The 26,668-nt window shown below is 33.4% G+C and overlaps 2 protein-coding genes across 2 annotated transcripts; one reads left to right on the top strand and one right to left on the bottom strand.

The window, feature by feature from the left end:
• Nucleotides 1-1,126: 1,126 nt before the first annotated feature.
• On the bottom strand, nucleotides 1,127-17,168 carry LOC140432551 (WD repeat-containing protein 20). The gene is made up of 2 exons (XM_072520515.1): nucleotides 15,826-17,168; nucleotides 1,127-7,234 (listed from the first exon to the last, which is right to left on the bottom strand). Exons 1-2 carry the CDS (start codon nucleotides 16,825-16,827, stop codon nucleotides 6,941-6,943), a joined length of 1,296 nt encoding a protein of 431 aa, XP_072376616.1. The 5' UTR covers nucleotides 16,828-17,168; the 3' UTR covers nucleotides 1,127-6,940.
• A 196-nt stretch (nucleotides 17,169-17,364) lies between these two features.
• Nucleotides 17,365-18,528, top strand: dbe (KRR1 small subunit processome component homolog dbe). Its single transcript, XM_072520516.1, has one exon. It carries the CDS (start codon nucleotides 17,457-17,459, stop codon nucleotides 18,489-18,491), a length of 1,035 nt encoding a protein of 344 aa, XP_072376617.1. The 5' UTR covers nucleotides 17,365-17,456; the 3' UTR covers nucleotides 18,492-18,528.
• Nucleotides 18,529-26,668: the final 8,140 nt, after the last annotated feature.

The following is a 26,668-nucleotide window of genomic DNA, read 5'->3' as shown; positions in this document are numbered from 1 at the left end:
AATGTTATTATTATCACAAAATACACCACCCAACAAGAAGCGAAACGAAGGGCTTTTTCGCAATCCAAATTTCTGTGAGAATCCGCCATGTTCTAAATAGCTTATCTGTCAACCTATAAAAACTGAAGTTTGTTTACGTATTAAGAAGTGTTGTATCGTGTGTGTTGTTTTTTAATAGTAAAAAAAGAATAATACTGTTATACATATTTTTGTATAGACATATACATATTTTAATACATTAAAAAAATCGATAAGAAGTAATAGAAATCGACTGAATTTCATCTCTATTTTAAAATTACCTCTCAAAGTTTTGTGACGTACTAAAATACTTTTATAATAGTACGTTAGTTTATTTGTTTAAAAAACAAATCGATATTTTTGACTTAAGACCTTTTTACTTATCAGTACAGAATTGATATATGGGTTATATTAAATTTTACCGAAAAAAATACAATTCATACAAAACAGATCTACTTAAAAAAACATTAGTTTTGATAATTACATTGATTCTCAGTGTAACTATAACTTTACTACCGTTTTGAACGACTGTCTCATTACTTTTTTTAGTGTACTAAGTAGTTTAATTGTCATTCTCTCTTCGCAATTTCTGTCCTACGCATATCAAAGGTACCGACAAATCTTTCGCTTCTTGTTGGGTGGGGTATTCAGTGTTACTATTATTACATAGTAATAAGAGCTGGGGTCATTTAGACCCATAAGCCCATTTACAAGAAAAATGAAATACTACATTACAAAATATAGACTGGTAGATTGTACACAATACTGTTCAGTTTATAAACAAATAACAGTCTATATAGTTGGTTTTTAAATGCATTTATAGAGGTCAGATTATGTATCAAATATAATTCGCAACTATCTACGAGATAAATACTTTATAGTAGCAAATGAAATAAGCTATCGAGAGAAGTACCGTAAGGATCCGTATCGCTGTTAACATTATGGGATATCGGAATATACTTTATAACGATGTGTAAACAACTTAAATAATATTGTATTAAGATGTTTACTGAACAACCGTCAAAAGTAAATTTATTTGTTAAATGTTTCAGTGGCTTCATGCCGCTTTCGGCTTTTGGACGAGGATTGATAATAGAAATAAGGTAAAGAACTTTCAATTTATGTAATTTAAAAAGTTTACATAATTACAATGGAAATAATTTAAACGTCACAAATATATATGTAATATTTAATATAAATATATACATGTACCTAGATTTATACAAAAAATATACAAAACTTTGATATTTTATAAAAATATATTATACCTGGATCAATCCATATCAAACTAAAATTTTATTCGGAAATCTAGCAAATACAAATTGCTATATTTAATAGGACTGTTGACAATTTTCGGAAAATCTGCTTATAGATAATCGACATTACCTGTTCAATTAAGAATTAGTAAAAGCGGATCAGTCTATTTTTTTTTTGTAATGATTCAATTGTAACAATTAATAGTAATTTTATTAGTCACTTAATAACTCCCTTCTTGTTTACTTAGTTAAGACGTGCGACACAAGGAGACTTTTAATCCTTATAGAGAGGTTGTGCGTATTCGAAAAAGCGCAGCCTGTTTTTTTATAGTTAGCTTAATGACAATACTTTGTTATATTGTTCCGTAGTTGAACACGTTCGTGCATACAGATCGTATACGTAAAAATAAGCAAGACCTTTCAAGAACCATTTAGATAAGAAGGTTTTGAAATCCTCTAAACGATCTGCACTTAAACATACAGTGCATGTTAGCGTGCAGATTGCTTTATATATATATATATATATATATATATATATATATATATATATATATATATATATATATATATATATATAAGGTTTTTGAACTCCTAAGTGGAGCATAGAGCTTCAGTGAAAACGCGCCATCGGGTTCTATTTTGCGCTAAGGCCTTCACCTCATTCCAAGACTTTCCTTGGCCTCTTATCTCGTCCATGATGGATCTTCTCCAAGTTTGTACTGGGCGACCTCTTTTTCTTTTCCCTTGGGGATTCCACTCTAGGGCAGTCTTTGCGATACTGCAACTATTTTTTCGGAGTGTGTGACCGATCCAACCCCCCAAGCAGATTGCTTTATTTATACTTTAATTAGTATGTTGGGGCATTTTTTCTTTCAAAACTTACAGATAAAATGGATGTGAATGATGTATTATTCCAACGAAACGAAAGTCACAGTTACCAGCACACTCGTCGATTACTCTTTTGCGCCAACACTTACTTGAACGCTTCATCTTTTTCACAGGCGATCTTCAGTGACAAGTATGCTCGCCGAATGCTGTCATTACCAACATAAACACACACACACACACACCTTGAAGATATCATGTCTAAAAAATAATTAAAATAAGTTTCGTTGTACCTCTAAGTACAGGAAAAATAATTATACTAACACCAATACTTTTTGTTTTTCTTTTTTAAAATAAAGTAGGTCCTCCGTCGCATCCTTCTACATCATAATCAGTGATAATACAATCCTAGTTAGGCCTCGATCTTCCTGAATCTATTTCGCCAGTCATTCGTGTCCGTTCAGTCATCCTTTTAGAAGGATGTCCAAGGTATTATGTAAGAGACACCTAAAATTGGCACTGCGGATCCGCCTACTTCGCTGCTACAGGTTCTCGGTCTTACTTTATGATGTCTAGGGCTGTGAATAAAAATGATCTAAATCTCCTTGAGGTTTTTGAAATGTGGTGCTATAGAAGAATTTTAAAAGTTTCTTGGGTGCAAAAGATTCAAAACTCCACAATACTAGAACGTCTCAGCAAGACTACTGAAAGCTGGAGTACTTCGGACATGTACATATAGATTGCTATGAAATATCATGCAACGGAAAATATCAGGCAAACGCAGTCCAGGACCAAGAAAGATTTCATGGTTTAAGAACTTGCGTGATTGCTATGGTATTGATACAAGCATGCTATTTAGGGTGGTAGTGAATAAAATTAAGATAGCTGTTGTTAACCAACGTTCTGAAAGGATATGGTACATGAAGAAGATTCGTATCCGTTGCCGACTTGCCGCTTCAATCTTCCTATTACTGTGCTAACTAATAGAAAAACACAAAAATACAAATTACAACATATAGACAGACCTTTTAAGAGATAAATCACTCACGAATACTTCATTTACTTCAGATTATTAATAACAAATATATTTTCGAAAAAAAAAGAGAAATGAAGGTAAAATGAGGTTACAGGAATTTAAAAATCAGGAAATATTCCAAACTTGGCAACGTTGCATGAGATGTTAAATTATGGCAGGAATCAACTATTTGTTAATGGAATAAGTATATCAAGAACGGAAGACTTCATAAATGGCTATGGAAGATTAAAAAAGCGCCAGAAATAACTGAAATCTATAGAGTAAGCTCAATTCTTATATTTATATCATAAAAATATCGAGTAACAGTAGTGGGATATGAACACAGCTATATAAATGCCTGTTTTAAATACTCTATAATATATTACTAACTAAATATAATCTAAAATAAAATAATCTACTAACTGTCCTGGAAATTATCGAAACAAAAATAGCTTTCTGTCAAGAATTGCAGCTCTTCTTTGAGATCAGACTTGTTAGGATAGATTATAACTATGGCACGGGAACTAATCTAGGGATAGAAAAAAATCTGATTGGAAGTGATCATATTTAAATAGGCTAAATGATAAATAAATTTTAAAATGGAAAAAGTTCAAGATCAGAAAGTAATAAAATAACGTGAGTCCAACGTTCATGATAGCCACCAATATTAATGATAATGAAAAGAGTAAGCTACAAGTCGGAAATAAATAACCAGAAGTTAAAAAAATATGTAGATGCAGGTAGAGTAATGAGAAAATAAGGTTCGGATGATCTTGCAGAATAGAAATAGAGGAAAAAATAATATTGCGGAAACATTTAACATTATATAAATTGGTCCACTTAAATACATGTAATTTGGTCCTGGTGTAAATGACACGCATTTAACTACAAAATATTTTTTTTTTTTCGATTTAAAGGATGACGACGCGAGCTATTACAAGAAGTAAAAGGGTTTATGGTAAATGGTAACTGGAAAATATGGATGCGGCCATCAAACGCAACTTTAAACGGAAAAATAGCAAAAAAAAACAAATGTTCTTCTGAATGCAGTTATATAATAGGAAGGCAACCTGATTTACCATCAACACTGGAAAAAGATCTTGTTGATCACATTCTTCGATTAGAAAAAATGTTTACACGTGAAAGACTAATGAAAGTAGCTGAAAAAAATAATATTAAAACAAGATTTAATGTTGAAAAGAAGTCAGTTGGTAAAGAATGGTACGCAGACTTCATAAAACGACATCCAAACATAAGTATACGTCTATCTGAAGCAACTTCTCTAGCTGCAGGATTTAATAAAACGGTGGTTCATAAGTTTTTCGACCTTTATGAGCAAGTAATTAAGAAAAATGGTATTACTGTAGATCGTGTCTTTAATGCCAATGGGACATCTCATACTGTTATCGAGAAGCCACAGAAAATAATCGCTCAACGAGGAAAACACTAGATAGGTGCCATAATGTCTGGAATGTATGCAATGACTTCGCTGCATACATTCCGGAGCACTTCCAGAACTCTAGTTAAGTATCAGGACAACGGATGAATGGATGCCGATGGATTTTATCATTGATTAGAGCATTTTTGTTAATTATGTCAAACCATCTAAAACGAGGAAGGTATTAAATGTAATAGATGGACACAGTACTCCTACTCAGAATATGAAAGCTTTAGAATTAACTCGTGAAGACGGTGTTATTATGATTTCATTCCCTCCACACTGCACGCATAAGATGTAACGTTAAGATGTCGGATTCTTCAAACTACTAAATATCTACTCTTTAACAATTACAACAAAATTATATGAAAGGTCAGGAAAAAGTTTTTACAGAAGAAAAAGAAAAATAATTTTATAAGAACATATGACCTCCCGACCGTTTTGTGTTCAATGACGCAGATCTTGCAGCTGCAGCAGTATTCGAACAACAGCTCAAATCAGATCAAATTGAGGCCAAAATGACTGTAACACAGTTTAATACTTCCTTAAGCGGGGCATTCACGTTGCGATATATATAGTTCCTACTTGTGGTCGAACCTCAGAAGTTGGATCCGATATCAAAGCGTGAGTGGGCTTGCTGATTGTTGTAAATCTAGTTGTACGAGTCGGAACATTTAGAGGAACGATTCGAAGGTCCAACTTCTGACTGGCGACGGACTGAAAGAGTGAATGGAGGAGTCGGAAGTCGGATCAAAACTTTCCTTAGTAAGAGCTTGACCTACTGCACGCCTTCCGTATTGAATAGTGAAGAAATTTCTGAATTCATTGATATTTACAGAAATAGTCTCTGTTTGTGGGATACTAGTAGTGCTCTACTCGTATACGCGAACCGAAATGCGCGGAAAACAGCCCAACAACACCTACTGAATGTGATGTTGAAGTACGAAAACACTGACAACATAGCGTTCTGCGGTAGTTTCTGTAATCATCCTCATCAATGACATTAAGCAACTTCGTGACACAATAGTTCACACGATCAACGAATAATTTCTTCATCCAAATTTTTTTCCTTCTATTCAAATGGTGAGGCTAACAAGCACAATGCTGATGCCACTTTCTTCCTCCTAATAATATTTTGCGTAGACTTTACTCGATACATTTTTTGGCTAAGCGATGTATACCATCATGAAAACATACTAGGACTGAAGTTAAAGCGCTAGTTTGAGTGTGAGTGGAGCCGACTGTCCAACTAGTAGTCCCTACTAAGGGAGACTTCAAATCGGAACGTGAATGCCCCACTTTACCATCAGCAACCATTAATGTACTTTCTGACGAAATGAAGTAATACACATTACAATCAGTCCTGTAAAACAAATCTTTTTTGGAAACTAGTCCATTTAAAAAGTTTGAATGTACCACTTCATTAACTAATGCAAACCTATAAAAAAAACAATCCATACAGACTGTACTATATTCCGGTGGAAATAATTCACCATTTACCTTCGTATGCAATATATCGAAAGAAAAACAGAATTACTTTCAGGTATATTATACTTATACAGGTATGCAACACCCTATAAACCATATTTTCTACTACTTAATGTATGCTGAGGATGTAGTGTTGGCGGGAAGCAGTGAAAGCGAATTAGAACAATAGTAAGCTCTTGAAGAAAAAGGTTTAAAGGTTTAAACAAAAGACAAACTACGAATGTAACACTGGCAAAGAAACTTATTGCCTTTTTTTGTGGAGGAAGAGTGGATTAGATACCAAACATGTATGGATACATAATGTTTGTGTTAATATAACTGATGTTAACTATTATTACTGCGGTAACTGTCAAAACTAAGTGTTTTTAATGTAAATTAAGAATTAATAAAATTTTATTTTATATGTATATCATTTTTTCTTATATAAAAACCAGTAAAACGAAATTAAACAACAAACAAAGCCAACTTACACGGCGAAAGTCACAATTACACATAGAGTGTTTATTTGAAATTATTTTTTTAATGTAATTATACCTATTTTCTCCATTCTGGGATGTAATATTAATTAGAATAAAAAAGTAGAAAACATAAAAAAATATCTTGTTATGGAAAACGTCCAATATATCGTAATTTCTTCTTAAGGTGTCCAAATTACACCTTCCCCTATAGCTTAATAATCCGATAAGGTACTTATTTTTTAACGGATTACTTCATATTTAATCACTTTCTCAAAATAACAAAATCTGAGTCACATTACTTTTGTTTTAAACTATAAGTGTGACAGTGACACAATCTTAAATATGAAAATCTATAAGCCACGAGTTCCAAACATTTAACTTTTGTTAACCATTACATAAAAAATTACTAATCTGAAACGAATTGACCCACTTATGTCTAGTCTTATGTCGTAGGACGTGCCCAAGTATATACATATCCATCTTGGCACGCAGTTATAATACAATCAGGCCTAAATACGAGAGCCGTTAAACGTTCATGAGCAATTTTCTTACAAACTAATGGTTCAAGGTTTGGACACTCATCTAATCGTGGACAAGCTGGCGTTCCTACCAACTGAAGTGGATCTGGCCTTCTTTTCACTCTTGGTCGCGGTGGCACTATATTATCTTCAGGGAGTTCCCAAAGGCATATTTGAGTGTCGTGACCTATTGAACCTAGCCTGTAACACGACTCCACCTAAAAAACGTAAAATATTAAAGGTCTAAATTATTATAATAATTGATCACAAGAACAAACAGTTACAGAAAAGATAAAACAAAAATAAACTGAAAAAACAAAATCTCCAAAAATAAACTTATTATAAAGGACCCGGCACTTTTCTTATGTAAAAGTGGTTTCAGTTAAATTGGCTAAAACTTTGCAGAGAGGTAAGTTTGGTCATGCTGATCAAAAGTTATCAAACGCCAAGACTCAGATATCAATAGTTTCTGAGTTGTACAGTTTCTGAGTTGTACCGGTCTTTGCTCTATAGCATTCGAGAAAGGTCAACATCCAGTCGAGGGGATACCAGACTAACGGCTATTTAATATAAATAGAGGACCTTTTCATTTTGAAGTTAGTCTGAATAATAATATCGAGTCGAGTTTTGAAATGTAACGCGCGTATTGTCGGGAATATAAATTATAATAAATGTTGTAAATAAATTATATAATTATAGTGTGAAATAAATTAGTGTAATATTGTACAAATAAAGACTTTAATAAACTAAGTGTTAGAACATTTTTATTTTAAATAAAGTTATTAAATTAGATTAATAAACTCAGTTCAATTGGTGTCAAAAGTGGAACTTTTGTAAAAATAAATAGTGAAAATGTCTACGATTTATGTACTCACAGTTACGAATTTAAAAAGACATCTCGAGGACAGAGAATTAGCTTCTACCGGAAAAAAGGCTGATTTAGTCCAACGACTAAAGAACGCTTTGGAGGAAAAGGGTTTGGACCCGGAAACTTATATATTTGAAGACAAACATGCTGCTGTCATCTCGTCGATTTCGAAACTAGAGAACAAAGTTTCTGGTGAAATCGCATCATTAGAGAACAATGTTTCCGGCGACATCGCTTCTTTAGAAAACAAAGTTTCCAACGAGATTTCTTCTCTGGAAAGCAAAGTTTCTGCTAACATCTCTTCGGAAATCTCTAAAGTCAGCTATTTCAAGGTAAAGTCAATTATCTGGGTCATATAGTCAGAAAAGGAGTGGCCGTGGATAAGGGAAAAATCTATTCCATTAAGGAATGGCCAGAAACAACGGACAAACATCAAGTGAGAAGTTTTCTTGGACTATGTACTTACTACCGGGGGTTTATTAAGAAGTTTGCAGATATCGCTAAGCCATTAACGCGACTTACAGAGGGAGCAAGAGATTACCATTGGGATACAGACTGCCAAAATGCCTTTGAGACCTTAAAAAATGTGGGAATTGGAGGAATTTTTATCAATACCTCACTTTTATCAATACCTCTACGGAAGGAAGTTTTTAATCCGAACCGACCATGCCGCCCTTAAGTGGTTGATGCAGTTTAATTTTGCAGGGTCAGATAGCCAGATGGATCGAAGACTCCAAGAATACGATTTCAAGATTGAGCACCGAACCGGAGCCACAGAAACGCTGATTCTCTTTCCAAAAGGCCATGCCCAGCAGAGTGTTCCCACTGCAACAAAACGGAATCCAAGGAAGCAGCAGTGCTAAGAACAACGATGGTCAACGTCGATTGGACGCCTACTAAGATAAGGGAAGAACAAGAGAGGGATCCAGTTATACAGAAAATTCGAAAATGGAAAGAGGAAAACCATCGACCACCTTGGCAAGAAATATCAAACCTATGCTCAGTAGTTAAGACGTATTGGGCCCAGTGGGACTCATTTATCATGGAAGATAGCTTGCTCAAACGAGTACTGGAAAATGATGACGGTTCAGAGAAGAGAAGACAGTTGGTAATCCCAAAGAGCAGAAGAGCCGAAGTACTTCGTCAGTTACACGACAGTCCATCAGGAGGGCATTTCGATGTAAAGAAAACCCTTCAGCGGAGTAAAATTAGACGTTTGTGACATTTTTCCTACATTAGTTCACTTATTAATATTGCTTTTTATTATAGAACTTACAATTCAGTGTGTTATAATCACAGGACTTTACAAACACAACCTGTTTATCTTAACTAAAATTATTTACAATCTGCAAAAGACGTTCTACACTTGGAAATTTTAATCCTTTCTAAGAAAGTTGAGGCTTATAAATTGACCCTCCCTTTTTTGAAATTGTAAATATTTTGTACCTGTAGAGACTACGTACTTATATCATTTGTTGGTTAAAATGACTACAAAATTTAAGTCAAGAATTGAAATAAATTGGTATGTTTAACAATTTTAGATAAAGCCCAAACATTTTCAGAACAATACTAAATATTTTATTTGATAAAATCTCTGTCACTGTTTTATGATGTTATATTGGATTTTATCTCACGTGAAATAAAATTTGTGATATCAATCATTTTCAAATGTACTATAGTTGAAATATGCAAATGAAATTTGGTGGGTTTTAAGAGTAGGTTATTGCGCATATTTTGACATATAATAAGGAATTTTATATTCATCATTGGCGCGCATATGGGTAATGGTCTCAATTTTTTTAAAGAAAAAATTGGTACGCCCCTTAGATTTTTTAAATTAAAAATCTTTTTAAATTCTTCGTTTAATTTGTGACAAAAAGTTTTTATACTTTTTTTCATGAGGCGCCAATTTTATGGCAATTTGGTGGTGATACGAAAAATTACAGAGTATCGGTGTATTTCACGTTCATTTACTGGACTATAATCAATCCAGTTCAATTGCGATATCATAAATCATATCAAGGACAAAAAATAGTTTTCTAAGAAAAATCCTACAATTGTTTGCTTCTATAGACTGTTTACTCAATATATCTTATCAAAAACTACATGAAATGAAAACATTTAAGATAAGGGAACCTCTACAGATATGCTGAGAATTATACAAATTACACTGGTAAACTTAACTTAAAAATAACTATAATTACAACTACTCCAAAACAGTCCTAAAAGTGTATATTTATTGATAACATAGTTTAAGAAAAACAACTTTAGTAATCGCCTAGTTAAATTCAAATCAAAATGATGTGCATTAAGAATGTAATCAGTTGAAAAAAAATTAAATTGGGAAATATACTGTTAAATAAATAATAACTGTTAACAGAACAAAGACCACAATTCATTGGAAAAGAAAACAGGCGAAGACGAAGCAGATCCCCACAACAAGAAATAGAAATAACAGATAGAGAAATGAGAACGACCATAAAAGCAATCAAAAATAAGAAAGCACCTGGAAAGCCAATCACCAAACCTGGAAGCATCTCACGTCAGCTTATAAAGTACGGCTCAAAAAAATTACACCGGATGATAAAATGGATTTTTTAGAAAGCCATAAATGGAGAACAGCTCCAAAGGAATGGACGGAGGCATATATGACATCTATATTCAAAAGGGAGATAGAAAACGATGCGAAAACTACAGAGGAATAAGCGTGATATCATCAATAGGAAGATTATATGGGAAGATACTGCGAGAAAAGATAGAGCAAGCGATAAAAGGCAAAATCGGGGAGACCATAGACCACATATACACACTGGAACAAATGTTGAAAAAAAAGCAAAAAATAGAGATATACATTTGGCATTTGTGGACCTGAGAAAGGCGTATGACTCTGTACCAAGGTGAGATCTATGGGAGGCAATGTACAAATTAGAAATACAGACGGAACTCATAGAAGCTACAAAAGCTCTGTATAAAGAAAATAAAGTGTCCATTAAAATGGAAACACGAATCATAGGAGACTTGACTACATGGAAAAGACAATGCGAAGGCATGGGAGTATCGGTATGAAACGAATACCTATATACGTTAAGCTTTGCAGACGATCAAGTAGTGATTGCACAAAACCAAGAAGACCTCAGCTACATGATGAAGAAACTACAAGAAGAATATACCAAGGCTGGCCTAGATATTAATATCGCGAAAACAGAGTACCTATCTACAAGTGAAGAAGACATAGAAGATCTACAGATTGACGACAACGTAACAATCAAAGGAAAGGATAAAATAGGATAAATTCAAACACTTGGGGTTTATAATCACCAAAAAGGCAACAACAGAGAAAGAAATTAAGCCAAGATTAGGACAAGAACAAGAACAGCCATCCGACAACTTAACTCAGTTTGATTGGATAGACACCTAAATATGAAGACAAACATTAGTGCGAAGTATTATGACATATGGGGCTGAATTGGATTATAAACAAGAAAAACAGCAGTAAGATAGTAGCAACAGAGATGGAATGCCTGCGAAGATGCTACAAAGTAACAAGAATGGATAGGAGAAGTAATGACGAAATAAAGCAAAGAACATCAATAGAAACAGACATACTAACATATATAGAACAAAAAACACTAAAGTGGTATGGACATGTAAGAAGAACTAGCGACAGCAAATGGATAAAGAAAATAACTGAATGGAGCCCCATACGAAGGAGGAAAAGAGGACGACCCCGAAGATCCTGGAGGGACGAAGTAGACGATGCCATGAGTAAGAGAAGCTTAAACGATAAAGAATGGGACAACAGAGAGAGAGATGGAACCGGTTGAGCAAGGGAAGGCAGTGAATACTGTAGAATCCCTGAATATATATATATATATATATATATATATATATATATATATATATATATATATATATATATATATATATATATATATATATATATATATATATATATATATATATATGATCGAAGGGCAGTGTGCCGTGAAAAAATATATCATAAAAAACTACTTTTAACTTTCTAAATCTTTATTCTCATAATTCAGCCATCTAAAATCAGTCGATTTTTTTCCTTCCTTGCCTTACTACAGAATAATAAACTAAGAAGTGTTTACTCTCGGGCTTGGAAACCAAATCCAAAAAGTGCTTAACAATTGTCAGTGTTTATATATATATATATATACAGTATACTCCCTCTATAACGAACACGGTTATTACGAGGTTTCGCTTATAACGAGGTACATTAGATGTCCCGTGAAATTTCTATGGAACTTTAACCCTCTATAGGGAGGTAAATTTGCTTATAACGAGAGAAAATAAGATTGAAAAACGTGTTTTTTTACGTTTTGGCCCGACCGTAGCTATAAATAAATACCCTTTTTAAGTGCCGTCCGCAATAAACTTATTACAATTTATGATTCTTAGTCGGAAATATACAATTTATGATTCACAAGTGTGAATATAGGGGGTTGACCATTCACACCTAATAATATAGGTCCTAATAGACAAGATGTGGAAAGTGTTTTAAAGGTTGTCAGAAACTTTATCCAAAGAAAAAACGCAAATGAAGAAGCATAAAACTGTTTCACATCTTTAGAAAATATGATAGATAGAATACTGGACAATTTCAAGTAGTTAACAATGACAGACTTCTTCCAATTGCAGACGCAGTAGTTTATTATTCTTGAAAATACGCTTTATACAGATTTACAGAATACAGATTTTTTGTTTTAAAGTATATCATTGACAATAAAAGTAAACAACTCTCAAGGTTCTTGAACTCCTAAGTGGAGCATAGAGCTTCAGTGAAAACGCGCCATCGGATTCTATTTTGCGCTAAGGTTTTCACCTCATTCCAAGACTTTCCTTGGCCTCTTATCTCGTCCATGATGGATCTTTTCCAAGTTTGTACTGGGCGACCTCTTTTTCTTTTCCCTTGGGGATTCCACTCTAGGGCAGTCTTGGCGATACTGGAACTATTTTTTCGGAGTGTGTGACCGATCCAACCCCACTTTCTGGACTTAATTTCATTTTGTACCCTCTTTTGTTTAGTCAGGTGTAGCAGATCTTCGTTTCTGATGGTGTTAGGCCAGAATATACGAACAATTCTTCGTAGACAGTCAGTGTTTATGTCGTCATAACTGCCAAGCTCTGTATGAACTACACCAATAAGAGATCTGTCTGTTAAGTTTGTACCTGCGTTATCAGCCTGATTATAGCAAGGCAGGACTAAAGCGACTAACACTAGCCTGAATTTTAATCGGAGAGGGTAAAATGTTGAAGTTCTATTACCCAGGACCCCCACAGATAGTCGTGTCCCTATCGCGCATCAGAGTGCTATAAGGGAGAAAGGGATGGTCTGGAGCATTGGAGCGCGGTGGAGTGATTCCTATTTAACTCGATTCAATACACTTAGCTCCAATGATTTGTTACACCCGAATGTAACTCTTAAGGGTGAACATGGGTTTAATTAAATTGCTTGCTTGAGTACGGCAAGAGAACCGGCACTACGAGGCCGATGATATACAAAAAATTCTAAGAAATATTTACATCGTTAGAATCACACCATTCCATTGATTGTGAGAATAAAGCAGGAAATTCGCAACAATGTTAGAAAAAGAAGTTTAATTATCAGATACTTATCAACAGTAGCTACTACAGCTACTTTAAGTAATTGTTACAGTTACTTTAAAATTAAATATGAGTTAATAGTAAGCAGTTGTTGATTTCAAATATTGAGGGATGGATTCCTATTACACATATCCTCATGGCTATGTTTCATGAAGTGAAGATTTTTTCGTGTTCTGTTAAATTTCTATAATTGCTGGAGAAAATACCGGCATTTGAGATGGAATTATGTGTGATTCCGCGTGCTTTTAATCTTCTACTAACTTATACCGCCGTTATTCTCTGAGATTTTTGAATGGACTGCATTATTTTGATTGTCTATGGTACATAAAGAATACGAGTAACTTGCAACTAACTTTTATGTTTCTACGTACTATAATTAACAGAAGCAGGTAGTAATGAAAGCAAAACTCTAAAATACCAATTGATTTGGTACAATGGCATATGCACCTGTCTTTGTTATTTTCCAAGAAAGCAAAACTCTAAAATACCAATTGATTTGGTACAATGGCATATGCACCTGTCTTTGTTATTTTCCAAGATGGCAGAGACTGTGGTTTCATAATTTCTGTAGAATTATTATACCAGCCAAATCAAAGCAGTTTAATTATTGATAGTGATGAAGTACAGTTAAAAATAAATAAGCGGATTAACTACCACAATTGAATTTATGCTGCACTTTTGGAGGCCTAGAAGTAGGGCAGCATAGAGAGGCTTGTGCCTGTGCGAAAAGTTTATAAAAAAAATAATGTATTTAAATTGTTCAAAATAATAATACTACAATCAATATTGTTTAATTTTATTGGATTTTGTTGCACAATTTATTAGCTTTATTATTCTTGCACTATATATCAAATTATTATCTAAAGAAAAAGGATTTATTAATTGGAAAAACAAATTGTGAAAAATTGCCTGAAAATGGAAATTAATCCAACCACAAACTTTGCTTTTGTTCATGGAAACCTTTATAGAATGGAATTCATTACCCATGGAATTTTTAATATATTGAGTGACATAAAGGCCGTATGACACTATGCATTTTCTTGTATCATTTTTTATATCGTTTCTGATAGAAAGTTATTTATGTTTTCTTGTATCGTTTCTTGCACATACATTTGTGCTCTGTATGACACTATGCAAGTTCTTTTACCGAAAATTGTATGTGATTCGGCACATGATTGGTCGAAATTTTGACACATATAAAAATAGAACTACCTGGGCAATATTGCAATACTGTGGTTCAAAAATGAAAGAAATAAAATGTCCCAATATTAAAACTAAATTGGAAACCACAATTTTTTAAGATATTCAACAAGCTGTAATGGAAGACACAAATAATAAATAATTTGGTTGTAATAATTTATTTGTTTTTTTTACAAATTATGTGTTTGGTAGGAAGGTGCTTGGTAGTTTGAACAGATTTAACCCTCCATTACTTCTATTAAACTAGCTTATGCAGGGCCCAGTATTACATATGTTTCTAAATAAATGCAAACAACCTTATTTTTCTGATTTTTTTTTTTTTTTCAAGTAGTAAACTTCCAATTACTCATTATGACTAAGAAGGGCCATAATATAGATATTGAAGAAATTTTTGATATTCCTAAAATGTTTTAGGATATAACCAAGGAGAAAGGAAATGTATTAATCTCATCCAAAAGCTTGATTAAAAATGTGAAAATCATCTAGGGTAATTTATGTATCCACCCTAAGCAAACTCTTTAAAAACGGTTTCTTGTAACACTTTGACACTCATCTAGAATACCAGATGTAGCATCAATTATTCTTCAGTAAAATATATTTAATTATTTTTTTCAATGCACCAGATATTAAAAAGAAAACAGGTGTTCTAGGTGCTCACAGTTAGGCTCTTGCCAGATGAGGAACATTTGCAAGTCTTCTTAAAGCTATTCATGACAACTTTCTGTTTCCTCTTCTTACTCTTACTGCTTTATAAAGACACAGTATCTCTATTGTAGGTTGATTTTTTAAATCTGGGACAATGAGTACTTACTTTGCTGTACATGAACTTCCTTGATAGTTTTTGCATATAGTCAGATTGAATAATTGAATTATAGTGACTAACAAACTACCTTTATGATTTGCATTTATGATGAAACTAGTTACACTTTTACCAAAACCTTTTATTCATTCCCTCAATTAGAGCATGGTTCAAACTCTTAAGTAATTCTTTTAATTATCGGTAATATGGGACATTCTTATATAGAATCTTGACTTTGTTATTAAATGTGTTAAAATATAAGTAAATTATCATGAATACATTAACTAATTGTGTAAAAATAGTAAACTTACCTCTAAGTACCAATCAAAAGCTACAGCAGAGACCCATGATCTATGTCCTTGAGCTCTAGCCACCACCCTTTTCTGTTCCATTGAGTATACAGTAACTAAATCATCTTCTCCCCCAACAGCTATTAACTTTCCATCACCAGACCAAGCTACACATAAAAGTCCACCAAAGTAAGATCTAGCATATCCTAAAAGTTCCATACTATCATATTGGAATATTCGTAGTAAACCATCTTGTGATACTACAGCCAGTTGGGTACCATTAGGACTAAAGGCAAGTTCATTTATGGCTGCACCAGTCCCTAACAACCACCTAAATAAAGGATTTCTTGTTGATTTTGTTTTGCAAGTATTTACAGAAAAGCCTTCCCCAGCCTTGAAGGGCTGGTAATGAGGAGCTGCTGATCCACAAGGCAGTTCTTCATTATAAACATAAAATTGTCCTGATGCATGAGCAGCTAAAAATAAAGATTTACTTCCGGGTACCCAGCGTAAACAGGTAACTCTTGTTTTATCAATAAACCTTTCTTCATTAAATAATTTACTAAGTTCTTTTTTTATTGGATCTATTAATTGTATTTGACCCGTACTGAAACCAATGAGTAAGCTTACACTTTCACTTGTAGCAGATGTACTATTAAAATCATGGCAAGTTGGATTTGTTCCTTTATATACCTTCTTTTCAAGAGGCTTGCTTAAATCGGCTGCTTTCTTGATTCCTTTGTAAACATATACATATAGTTCTCTACCATGGTTAAAACATATTCTTTCTCCTTGTTCAGGAAGCCCTACAAGGGATACACGTACTTGTGGAGGTGTTTGGCCTTGTGGTTGATATCCCACCCTATTTGGTCGTGAATATTCACTAAGCGTTAAAAGTCTGTAGGTACCTTCTCTTGTAACAAATTGCGTTTTAACATCCCCGGGCTCACCAATTGTCCTATCGAGACTTCTATCGCCCGCCTCTAGTAAGGACTGATTGCATAGTGTTTCTGGTCTAGCCATGATAACAAACTACCTCTTAAAGTTAAGTGCTTAAAATTTTATTGAAACTATAACATTCTGTATCGTTGAGTAGTTAAATATTTCATTTTTAACTGCATGTTTTTCTATTCATTGATTCAATAATTATTATTACAGAATCTGTCAAAATTTAAGGTTATGAACTAACTTGTATTCGATTTAAAATTTAAGTGGGAATTCTGCTGATTGTGATCATGATATTTACTTGGCATTATGGAAATAAAATATTTAAGTGAAAATTGCCACAGAATAATTCTAATTATTAAATAACGCAAACCATTAATTTTAACAATTCATTACAGCTTTATTAGAATACCAAATTAATATATAAAATGTGCATTTATCTCTACCCTCTGTACCTTCCTTGTCTAAGCTCTGTACAGTTTACTACCCCTTTTACAGCTGACAGTAATACTTGTCCTCTATCTACTGTACGAAAGAAAACATACTCGAATACATTGTAAATAAGGGTCCATTTGTCCATTAAAAACAGAAAAGAAGATGAAATAAATTTTTAAAAAAATATAACCTTAAAGTTTAATGTGTATATCGTATATCGTATCATTGTATAAAGATTTTAGGAAATATTAAGTTTTTATTTTAACTTTACAATGCCTAACTCAGATATTGATGATAACGAAAAAGTAACTGGACCCGTCGACAATGCATGGGAACTGAAAATTCCAGAATTTAAACCAGAAGATAATCCACATGGACTATTAGAAGAAAGTAGTTTTGCTACATTGTTTCCACAATACAGAGAACAATATTTAAGACAAGTGTGGCCTTTAGTTACAAAAACTCTGGGTGAATATAATATAAAAGCAGAACTAGATGTTGTCGAAGGTAGTATGACTGTTAGAACCACAAGACAAACATGGGATCCCTACATTATTATAAAGGCAAGAGATGTGATTAAGTTAATGTCCAGAAGTGTTCCCTTTGAGCAAGCCAAACGTGTTTTAGAAGATGATGTTGGGTGTGATATAATAAAAATTGGAAAAATAACAAGGAACAAGGAAAAGTTTGTTAAAAGACGCCAACGCCTAATAGGTCCAAATGGATGTACATTGAAGTCTATTGAAATATTAACCAACTGCTATGTTCTAGTTCAAGGCCAAACAGTATCAGCACTAGGTCCATATAAAGGGTTGCAACAAGTTAGAAAAATAGTGGAGGACACAATGAAAAATATTCACCCTATTTATAATATAAAAGCTCTGATGATAAAAAGAGAATTGGCGAAAGATCCAAAGTTAAAAAATGAGAATTGGGAGAGATTTCTACCCAAATTTGTTAATAAAAATATTAGTAAACGCAAGCAACCTAAAAAGAAAAAGGAAAAGAAACCTTATACACCATTTCCACCAGCACAACAAGACAGTAAAATTGATAAAGAACTTGCCACAGGTGAATACTTCCTTAACAAAACACAGAAGAAAGCTAAAAAACAGAAAGAGAAAGATGATAAACATGCAGAAGCAGCAAAGAAGAGAGAAGAAAAGAGAAACCAAGCATTTATACCTCCTGAGGAACCTACTACATCTAAGGCACAATCTAAAACCAATACTAAGGTTGATATAGCTGCACTAAAGGAGAAGATTACTAAAGCCAGGAAAGGTTCTAAAATATTTAACTCAAAATGATTTTGTAGTAAGTTTTTAATAAATAATGTTAAGTTTTTTGCTTGATTGTTTTCATGAAAAGACCAAATCTGCCTTAAAAATGGGAGAATAACCATTGTTTCCCCAAGTAACTTAATACAATAGATAGAACAGAAATAAGTATATTGAAAAAACGTTATTCTTTGTAAAAAGTTCTGCATAATCTAAAACTTAAAAAAAATTGATATCAATTTTTTTAATCTGTGTAGGAGGTGTGTCAAAAAATATGAAGTTCACTCAAAGAGTAAAGTACATTTATATTTCACAATATCGAAAATTTATTGTCCATAAAAAGTTCTGCATGATGTATAACCTAAGATGCAATTATTATAATATAATTAAACAATAATATAATACATTTTTTCAATCTTGTATGAGGTTCACAAAAAAACATGAATCTTAAAAAAAATCAATTAGAAGGATTTAATTACATATTGAAACATAGGTTTTAGTTCTAAACAACTTTTTATAACTATTTTCAATATAATAAAAAATAAAGATTTTAAATTAAAAAAAATTTTAAACACCAGTTTTAGTCTACCTAATCAAGTGTTCAAAATGTCCTTCGCTTTTAGTTTAACAGTATCTTAAGCGACAGTAGAATATGGCTATTACATTTCTCCACGTTTCTCTAGAAATTAATATGGATTTACCGATAATTCTTTGCCTTAGCTCTGCAACACATAATGGTTTAGTTTTATAAATTCTACTTTTCAAGTATCCCCAATAAAAATAATATTTAGGATTCAAATCGGGTGAACGAGGAGGACATTCAATACTACCTCATCTAAAAATCCATGGCACGGGAAATATTTGATCTAAATAACGCCAAAAATTTACACCAAAATGAGTTGGAGCTCCATCTTACTGAAAGCATATATCTCATTAAAATTATCTCGCAAACTTGTTTTTCGGGACAGGTACAATTTCATTTCTAAGTAGCATTTATCAGAATTATCTGACGTTGGCGATCACCATTGCGAAGGCTTCTCGATCTTCTGCAATATGGAATAATTGTCCCGCAGAGTCCATTCACGAATGTTCCTCAACCAAGAAACCCGTTTCCTTCCTACACCTCTACGGCCCTCTATTTTGCCTTTAAGGATCAGTTGTAATATTTTATATCGACTTCCTCTTACTATATGTCCCAGATAAGACATTTCTCGATATTTCTTTACATTCCCACACAGTGTAAATATTGCTTTGTAGGAAAAACATAGTTACCAAAGTTCTCATCAGTTACAATTTTATTCATCATTACCCCATTAAACTGTAATCTACGGCAGTAGTCATCTTCATTTAGTTCCTGCAATAACTGGATCTTCTTCCTCCTTCTGCTTGTTCATTGGCGGATTAATACCTCTATGGAAGGTTGTCACTTCATCTTTTGCGCGGTCGTCCGATACTTCTTTGACGACACGGGTCTCCTCCATTCTGCTTATGTGGTTATTCCATTCATTTATACACTGTACATTACACATTTCTTCTAATGTCTTCACTTCTCTTTCGATCTCTCAGCGTACTTCCTGTAATTCTTCTCAGTACTCTCAACAGTGGCGCACCAAGAATTTGTCTGAGGGTGGGGTTTTGAAATTTTTTTATGCTACCTATATTTTGAGTCTCTAAAATTTGGGTTTTAGTTTAATTTAAAGTGCTAAAGATAGCAGTACCAAAGATTCAGGTATCTATTATCCTGCCTACCAGCTAAAACCACCCTCTCTTACTTGTGCGCATTTGACTGTCGCACATAACGTACTCCGAAAGTGGGGTGGCCGCTGTAAGGCTGATGACATTTTTGGAACACTCCCTTCTCTTATCTAGATCTTATATATTTTTCTGAAGCTATTTTCTTGTTGCATTTTAAAGTAATTATTATTTTAATGGAAATAAGCCACAATTGAAGGTTAAAATAAGTGTATTGACGTTTGACATTAATCCAACTTGTAAATAAAATACATTTTGGAGACGGCTATTGCCGTATTCCCGTTCTCCTCCGCCAATCCTGCCGGTCCAAGGCATGCTCCTCCTCCAAACCTCTCGATTCCATCGCTCTTCTAATTCCATGAGCGTCCTCTTTTTCTTCTTCCAGGGGCTTCCATGAAGTTTTTAGGCCAACGTTCGTCAGACATTCTCAATAAATGCCCAAATCATTTTGAACCTCTTCTTTCTATTCCGTCAATGATCGTTTCTGTAGCATTCATGTTATTTCTTATAGATTCGTTGGTCTTCTTTTCCTGACTTGATGTTCTAGCACGTCTTCTCAAATAATCCATTTCAACTGCCAACAATCTTCTCTTCAGGTCTGCATTAAATGTCCATACTTTAGAACCATAACAAAGAACTGATTCAACCATGGTTTGCCCTATTCTTTTTTTGTTCCTTTTGAAAATGTTGCGATCCCACCATAAGGAGTTCAGACATCCTCCAATTTTACGACCCTGATTAATTCGGTGTTTAATTTCGGTTTCTCCCAAGCCGTTCTTAGCAATGAGTGCACCTTAATATTTAAATTTTTTCACTTGTTTGATTTCCACGTCCTCGTCGATTAACACTTCAAACCTTGCCTCTGAATTGATAACTAAATATTCTGTTTTCTTCATGCTAACTTGTAACCCCCATTTTACATATACTATGTATAGACGCTTCATCATAAATTCTAGATCATAAGAATCTTGAGGTAGGACGACTTGGTCATCCGCAAAGTTCAGGGAGAACAGTACGTCATTTCCTATGGGGATTCCCATTTCCTGGCAGTGGTTTTTCCAATTTTGGAGGCTGCCTCAATATATAAATTAAACAGTAAGGGTGACATACAGCATCCTTGTTTTTGTCTTTTAGTTACTTTTATTGGCTCTGATAGTCTATTTCCGATTTTTAGATAAGTAGAGTTATCCCAGTATACTTCTGTGATTATTCCTAAAAGGTATGGACTAATGTCTAGTTGTAAAACTTGCCACAATTTAATTTTGGAACTGTATCATACGCCTTTTCTAGGTCGATTTTTTCTATAAATTTTTGGAATATAAACAAGTTATCCAGTGCGAGATCAAAGATTCAAACGTCAATAAACTTATTTTAACCTTCAATAGCGGCTTATTCCGATTAAAATGGTAATTAGATCTTATTTCTGTCGTTGGCCCGGTTGGTGTTTCTCTTCTTCTTCTTTCTTTTTAATGACTGCTTGGATGTAATTATGAACACTATTCCATCCCTCCGTACTTCCCGTCATCTTCACGATCATCTCTCTTACAGTCACAGGGTTCATACCTATTTATTTATACATTCTGTTTCTCTCAACTATACATCTATTACAATCCAGCATTGCGTGAGTAACAATGTCGGAATACTCGCAGTATAATCATTTATCTGTATCTGTCTTTCTGAACCTATGAAGATACGCCCTAAAACAGATAATTTACCCAGTCCCTTAGCCTTAGGCTCGGAATCAGCATCTTGGTCTACTGGGCAACATCTTCATTGTTGTTCCCCTCTTCTTGCCATCTTTCCCTTTCTTCTTTTTTTTTTATAGCTGTTGTCAAATGCTCTCTTCTCTCATAGAGTTTGTCTCTTTTCTATTGCTAACACATGCAGAGGAACACAACCCGTGATAGTCCATAAGTCCTCCGCAGATACAATCCTGTAAGCGCATGCTACTCGCAACAGACTCGTTCTGTCTACTTTTGTCATAAGCCTAATATTAGGTATCTATCTTCTTCTTGTGCCACTCCTATCGGAGATTGGAAATCATCAAGGCTATCCTCACCTTGTTTACAGCTGACCTAAAGAGTTCATTAGTGGTACAGCCAAACCACTCTCTCAAATTACGTAACCATGACATTCTTCTACGGCCTGGATTCCGTTTTCCTTCTATTTTATTCTAGGTATCTATATCTAAATATAATGAAAAATATTATTAATTGTGTATCTATTCAATAATTATTGTGTTCTACATATTTAATTTAATTATTCAATTAGCGTTTTGGATTTTTTGTATTGTGTGTGAAAGACAAGTTACATTTTCCTAGTATTCTTTATACATTGTTTACTTTATATGCCCTGGGGGGAGGGGTTAACCCCCAAAACCCCCCCTGGGTGCGCCACAGACTCTCACTTCTGCTGTTTCCAGTAGCCTTTGCGTTGTGGCTGTGTCGGGTCTTGTTTCTGAGGCATATGTCATTATTGGTCTTACACTGGCTTTATAAATTCTGGACTTTATCTCGGTGTTAATGTGTCTGTTTCGCCATATAGTCTTTGCTGACTACTATTGTTTTAGTTTTCTTGACTGGATATTGTAGGGTTTAAATTAATTCTTATGTAATACACGCAAGACTAAAGAATAACCTATATCATGTATTTGTGCATCTCTGCGTGAGTATATATGTGTATCTTCCAACTAAACTCTGCATTAAATGAAAAGTTTTATTATAATTTTTGATCTACATGTTTGAATGCTATCTTTTACTTGTCCAGTTACCTCAAAGCGCTTTACAATTTTTTGTACCATCGCCTTATGGATAGGAGAATGGTTTGGGAAAGTATCGTTAAGCAAGTTAGCTACTTCACTATAAGATGTTTTTCTATCTCCGTAGCCCCTCATCATTAAAACAGTTATTCGCTCTTTTTCATTAAAAACCATCTTTATTGTAGAACTTTTAAAAACACATAAAACAACTGTCAGCTTTAGTTATTACTTAATACCTATAATTTATTGTACAAAACATTTCAATAAACATTTATTGTCAAGCTATTGTTAGTTTTATAAATTAATGTCAAAATCACAGCATTCTATCTAGGTATATTTACTGAATTACTTCAAACTATTTGACGCTGAGAAGTTATATTTATTTAAGACCTTCGTGACTAGATAAAATATCAATTATTACATCTGGTTGAACTCGTATTGACGTCGGGATTCCATTAATAATACAATATACAAAGTTTTGTATTTCTGGTATTTGGTAAATTTGGCAATATTGCCAGCACGCAAAGTGGGCGATGCCTGGTGGTAGATTTCAAAAGCATCCACTTCGGGAAAACCTTGAAATTGTCATTAATTTGTATACATATTAGCGACCGGTTTATATAGTAATTAACAATGACTTCGACTTCAAAAAACTATTGCAGTGTTCCTCAATGTTCATCCTATTATAATTCACAAAAAAAAATCCATACATAAGTTTCCGCTGGACGAGAATATGAGAAAAGTTTGTCAATGCATTTTGCGAATTGGCAAACCTATAACCAAGTACATGACTGTGTGTAGTTGTAAGTGTTGATTAATAGTTATTTAACCAACAAGTGTATTAATAAGGGCGATTAACAATTGAGATATATTAACGCGCGAGCGAAGCGAGTGCGTTAATGATCGAGATTGTTAATCGCCATTTTAATTCATGAGTTAGTTACAAAACTTTTCCGTGGACCGTACTTTTCAGAAATAAAGATATCTTAGTTTAAATATTTATTTACTTAACGATAAACAACAATTTTTTCAGCTTTCATTGACTTTATTCAAAGTTTCCTTAGTGGTAGTTTTATTATAGTAAACATTAATATTCGAAATGGTACAATTACTGAAATTAAAGGAAGATATTGATAAATAATTATCTGCTGTATAGCATTTTGACAAATTTATATTTAAGTCTTCTTGGACCTCTGTAAATTCAGTGATAGAAGAAGTTAAATTCTGGTGGAATTAAATTAAACTCTTCGTCAATATCCATCCTTTGATTTTTCAAATACACAGAATTTTAAACAATAAAGTAAATAATGACATACAATGGCAGATAGTACTAACATCGGTTACTTCATTTTAAATTAATTTTTTAGTGGGTTTATAAATAGGTATATGTTTGGTTGCCTACACCACAGGTCACTGCCAATCTCAGAGCGTTTAATTAATTTATGCAAGCAATGTATGTTGTGTTGCCTATAATAAAATCGTTCATTAATAGAAAATCATTCATTAATAGGGGTCATTAATCAATGATTTTGAGGGTGTTAAAATTGATCATAAATGGTCGGTCGACGGAAAAATTAATCATAAATGGATGGTCGACGGAAAAATATTATTTATATTTAATTTACTTTATAGTAACACCTGAAACTAAATTGAGAAATACTGTTCCATCAGCTAAATTGCCCCAAAGGTCTCATGAAGTTATTAGTAGAAAACGTAAGGCGTAATTTACAAAATATAACGTGGCCAGTTCCAAAAACTGCCTCACCCTCAACTAAAGATCTCTGCCGACCTTGCAACCACAAAAATAATTGAGATAATGTAAATTTTACTTTCCGTGTTTCAGACATACCTACTGTAAAAAAAACAAACATTTAATTTTATTTTTATTCAGGTTTGGGAGTCAATTACCGTATGTATAAACTCGAATCACAAACAAATAAACTTTAAAGAACGTACTCCAACTTTTACTTTGGCAAAACACACGTGTAAATTATTTATATTAAACGTTTTATAGCTTCGAGATCAAATGACAAAATGATTTGTTTTCCCGAAGTGATCGTCCATCTATGAAATCTTGAGCGCCCCCTGTCGGAATTGGCTATCGCGAATAGGCGTATCCCCCATAGTTGTACAATTCGGACCATCTATTTAAGAGATAATTAGGTGTTTCAAGACTTTTGGTCCACTGTGCATGTAATAAAACAGACTTCCAATTAATACTAATTAAAATACATATTTATAATCTTACCTCAGCTTGAGAATATTTCGACAGATTCATTATCGGAAACATACAACACAAAAAATTCCTACCTGTCCCTATTAATAGCTTAAAGAAACTTAACTTTACAGACTTTTTTATTGAAAAAAAAAAGAATAATCATGAATAATTTGAGTGGTTGAGCTCACGGTTCGTAGCATCGAGCAAAAAGACAAAAGAGGGAATGTAAAGGTAGTGGGGGCAAAAATATTGTTAGACAGGAAGTGCCATCTTGAGAGGCCAAATTAAACAAGGAAAGAGAGTCTTTCCTTGTTTAAGAAATCAAATTTAGTTGGGTTATGTTATTATTTGTCCCAACTGTCACATGAAATCTTATTTATATTGAAGTTTTTTAACAATTGTTTCACATTTTAGACTGTTATCGTTAATATTTAATTAAAATATTCTCGTCTAAGACACATTCTGAAAACTATTTTATAGCTACCGTTAATAAGTGTCGGAAAATTTAAATTTGGCGCATTCGCATTTCCGGATATGTCCGCCATCAGAGGCCACTTTTTTGGTCGCCTTTTCATAACGATTAGATTCCCTCTTTTGTCTTTTTGCTCGATGGTTCGTAGACTTACTACGGTTGCCTCTTCCGACTGGGGTGGGGATGCTTGAGTTACGTCACCAGAGTACACAAGAATACAAAACCAATTTATATTATCACAGTTTGTTCGTGGTAATTATCTTTCAGTTTATTATTTGCTTTATTATTTATCGTTTCTTAAATATCTCAGTTTACTTTATATTTTTGTATTTGAAATTTTGGTGTTGTTTTCTATAAAAACTTATTTTGAATTATCGAAGAAACGTTATTTATTGTAGTTGTACATAGTACCTACCTATTGTCTTCGTATCTTTTTATAAGGTAGGTTAAAACTTTAAAATTTCATTGTGTATTAACGTAATAATAATGTTGATGAAATTTTAGAATGCCAGGCACAGGTTGTAGTGTGTAGGAAAGATATTAAAAAAATGGAAAAAATAGTTATGTACTTCGGTAATTCATTCAATAGTTAATCCAGTATTGATGGAAATTCAGTATACGCGACAAATTTTCAGTGTAAAATGGAGATTGAAGTCCTAGATTTACGTAAATCCTGCATTAATATTGGATAAACGTTAACAACCGGTTCTGATTAATTTTAAGTACCAAACTGCCTACATATCAACAGTTTTCCATAATTAGGTATTATAATCCACTAGACATCTTTATTTCATAACTCTCTTTACTATTTTCCACACATCAAAGACATAAAAACGACGATTAACAATGTTACGATTCAAATTACTGTACTCTCGTGACGTAATTTCGGGCTTAATGTTCATTGGTTAGTCGGAAGAGGCAACCGTAGTAAGTCTACGAACCGTGGGTTGAGCTTACCATATCTCTGGAGTTTACCGAAAGTACAAGCTGATCATAGCCGCAAATGT

Source organism: Diabrotica undecimpunctata, chromosome 1, assembly GCF_040954645.1.
Source record: "Diabrotica undecimpunctata isolate CICGRU chromosome 1, icDiaUnde3, whole genome shotgun sequence".
Taxonomy (NCBI): domain Eukaryota; kingdom Metazoa; phylum Arthropoda; class Insecta; order Coleoptera; family Chrysomelidae; genus Diabrotica; species Diabrotica undecimpunctata.
The sequence above is the reverse complement of the archived record's forward strand: the minus strand, read 5'-3'. Positions and strand labels throughout refer to the sequence as shown.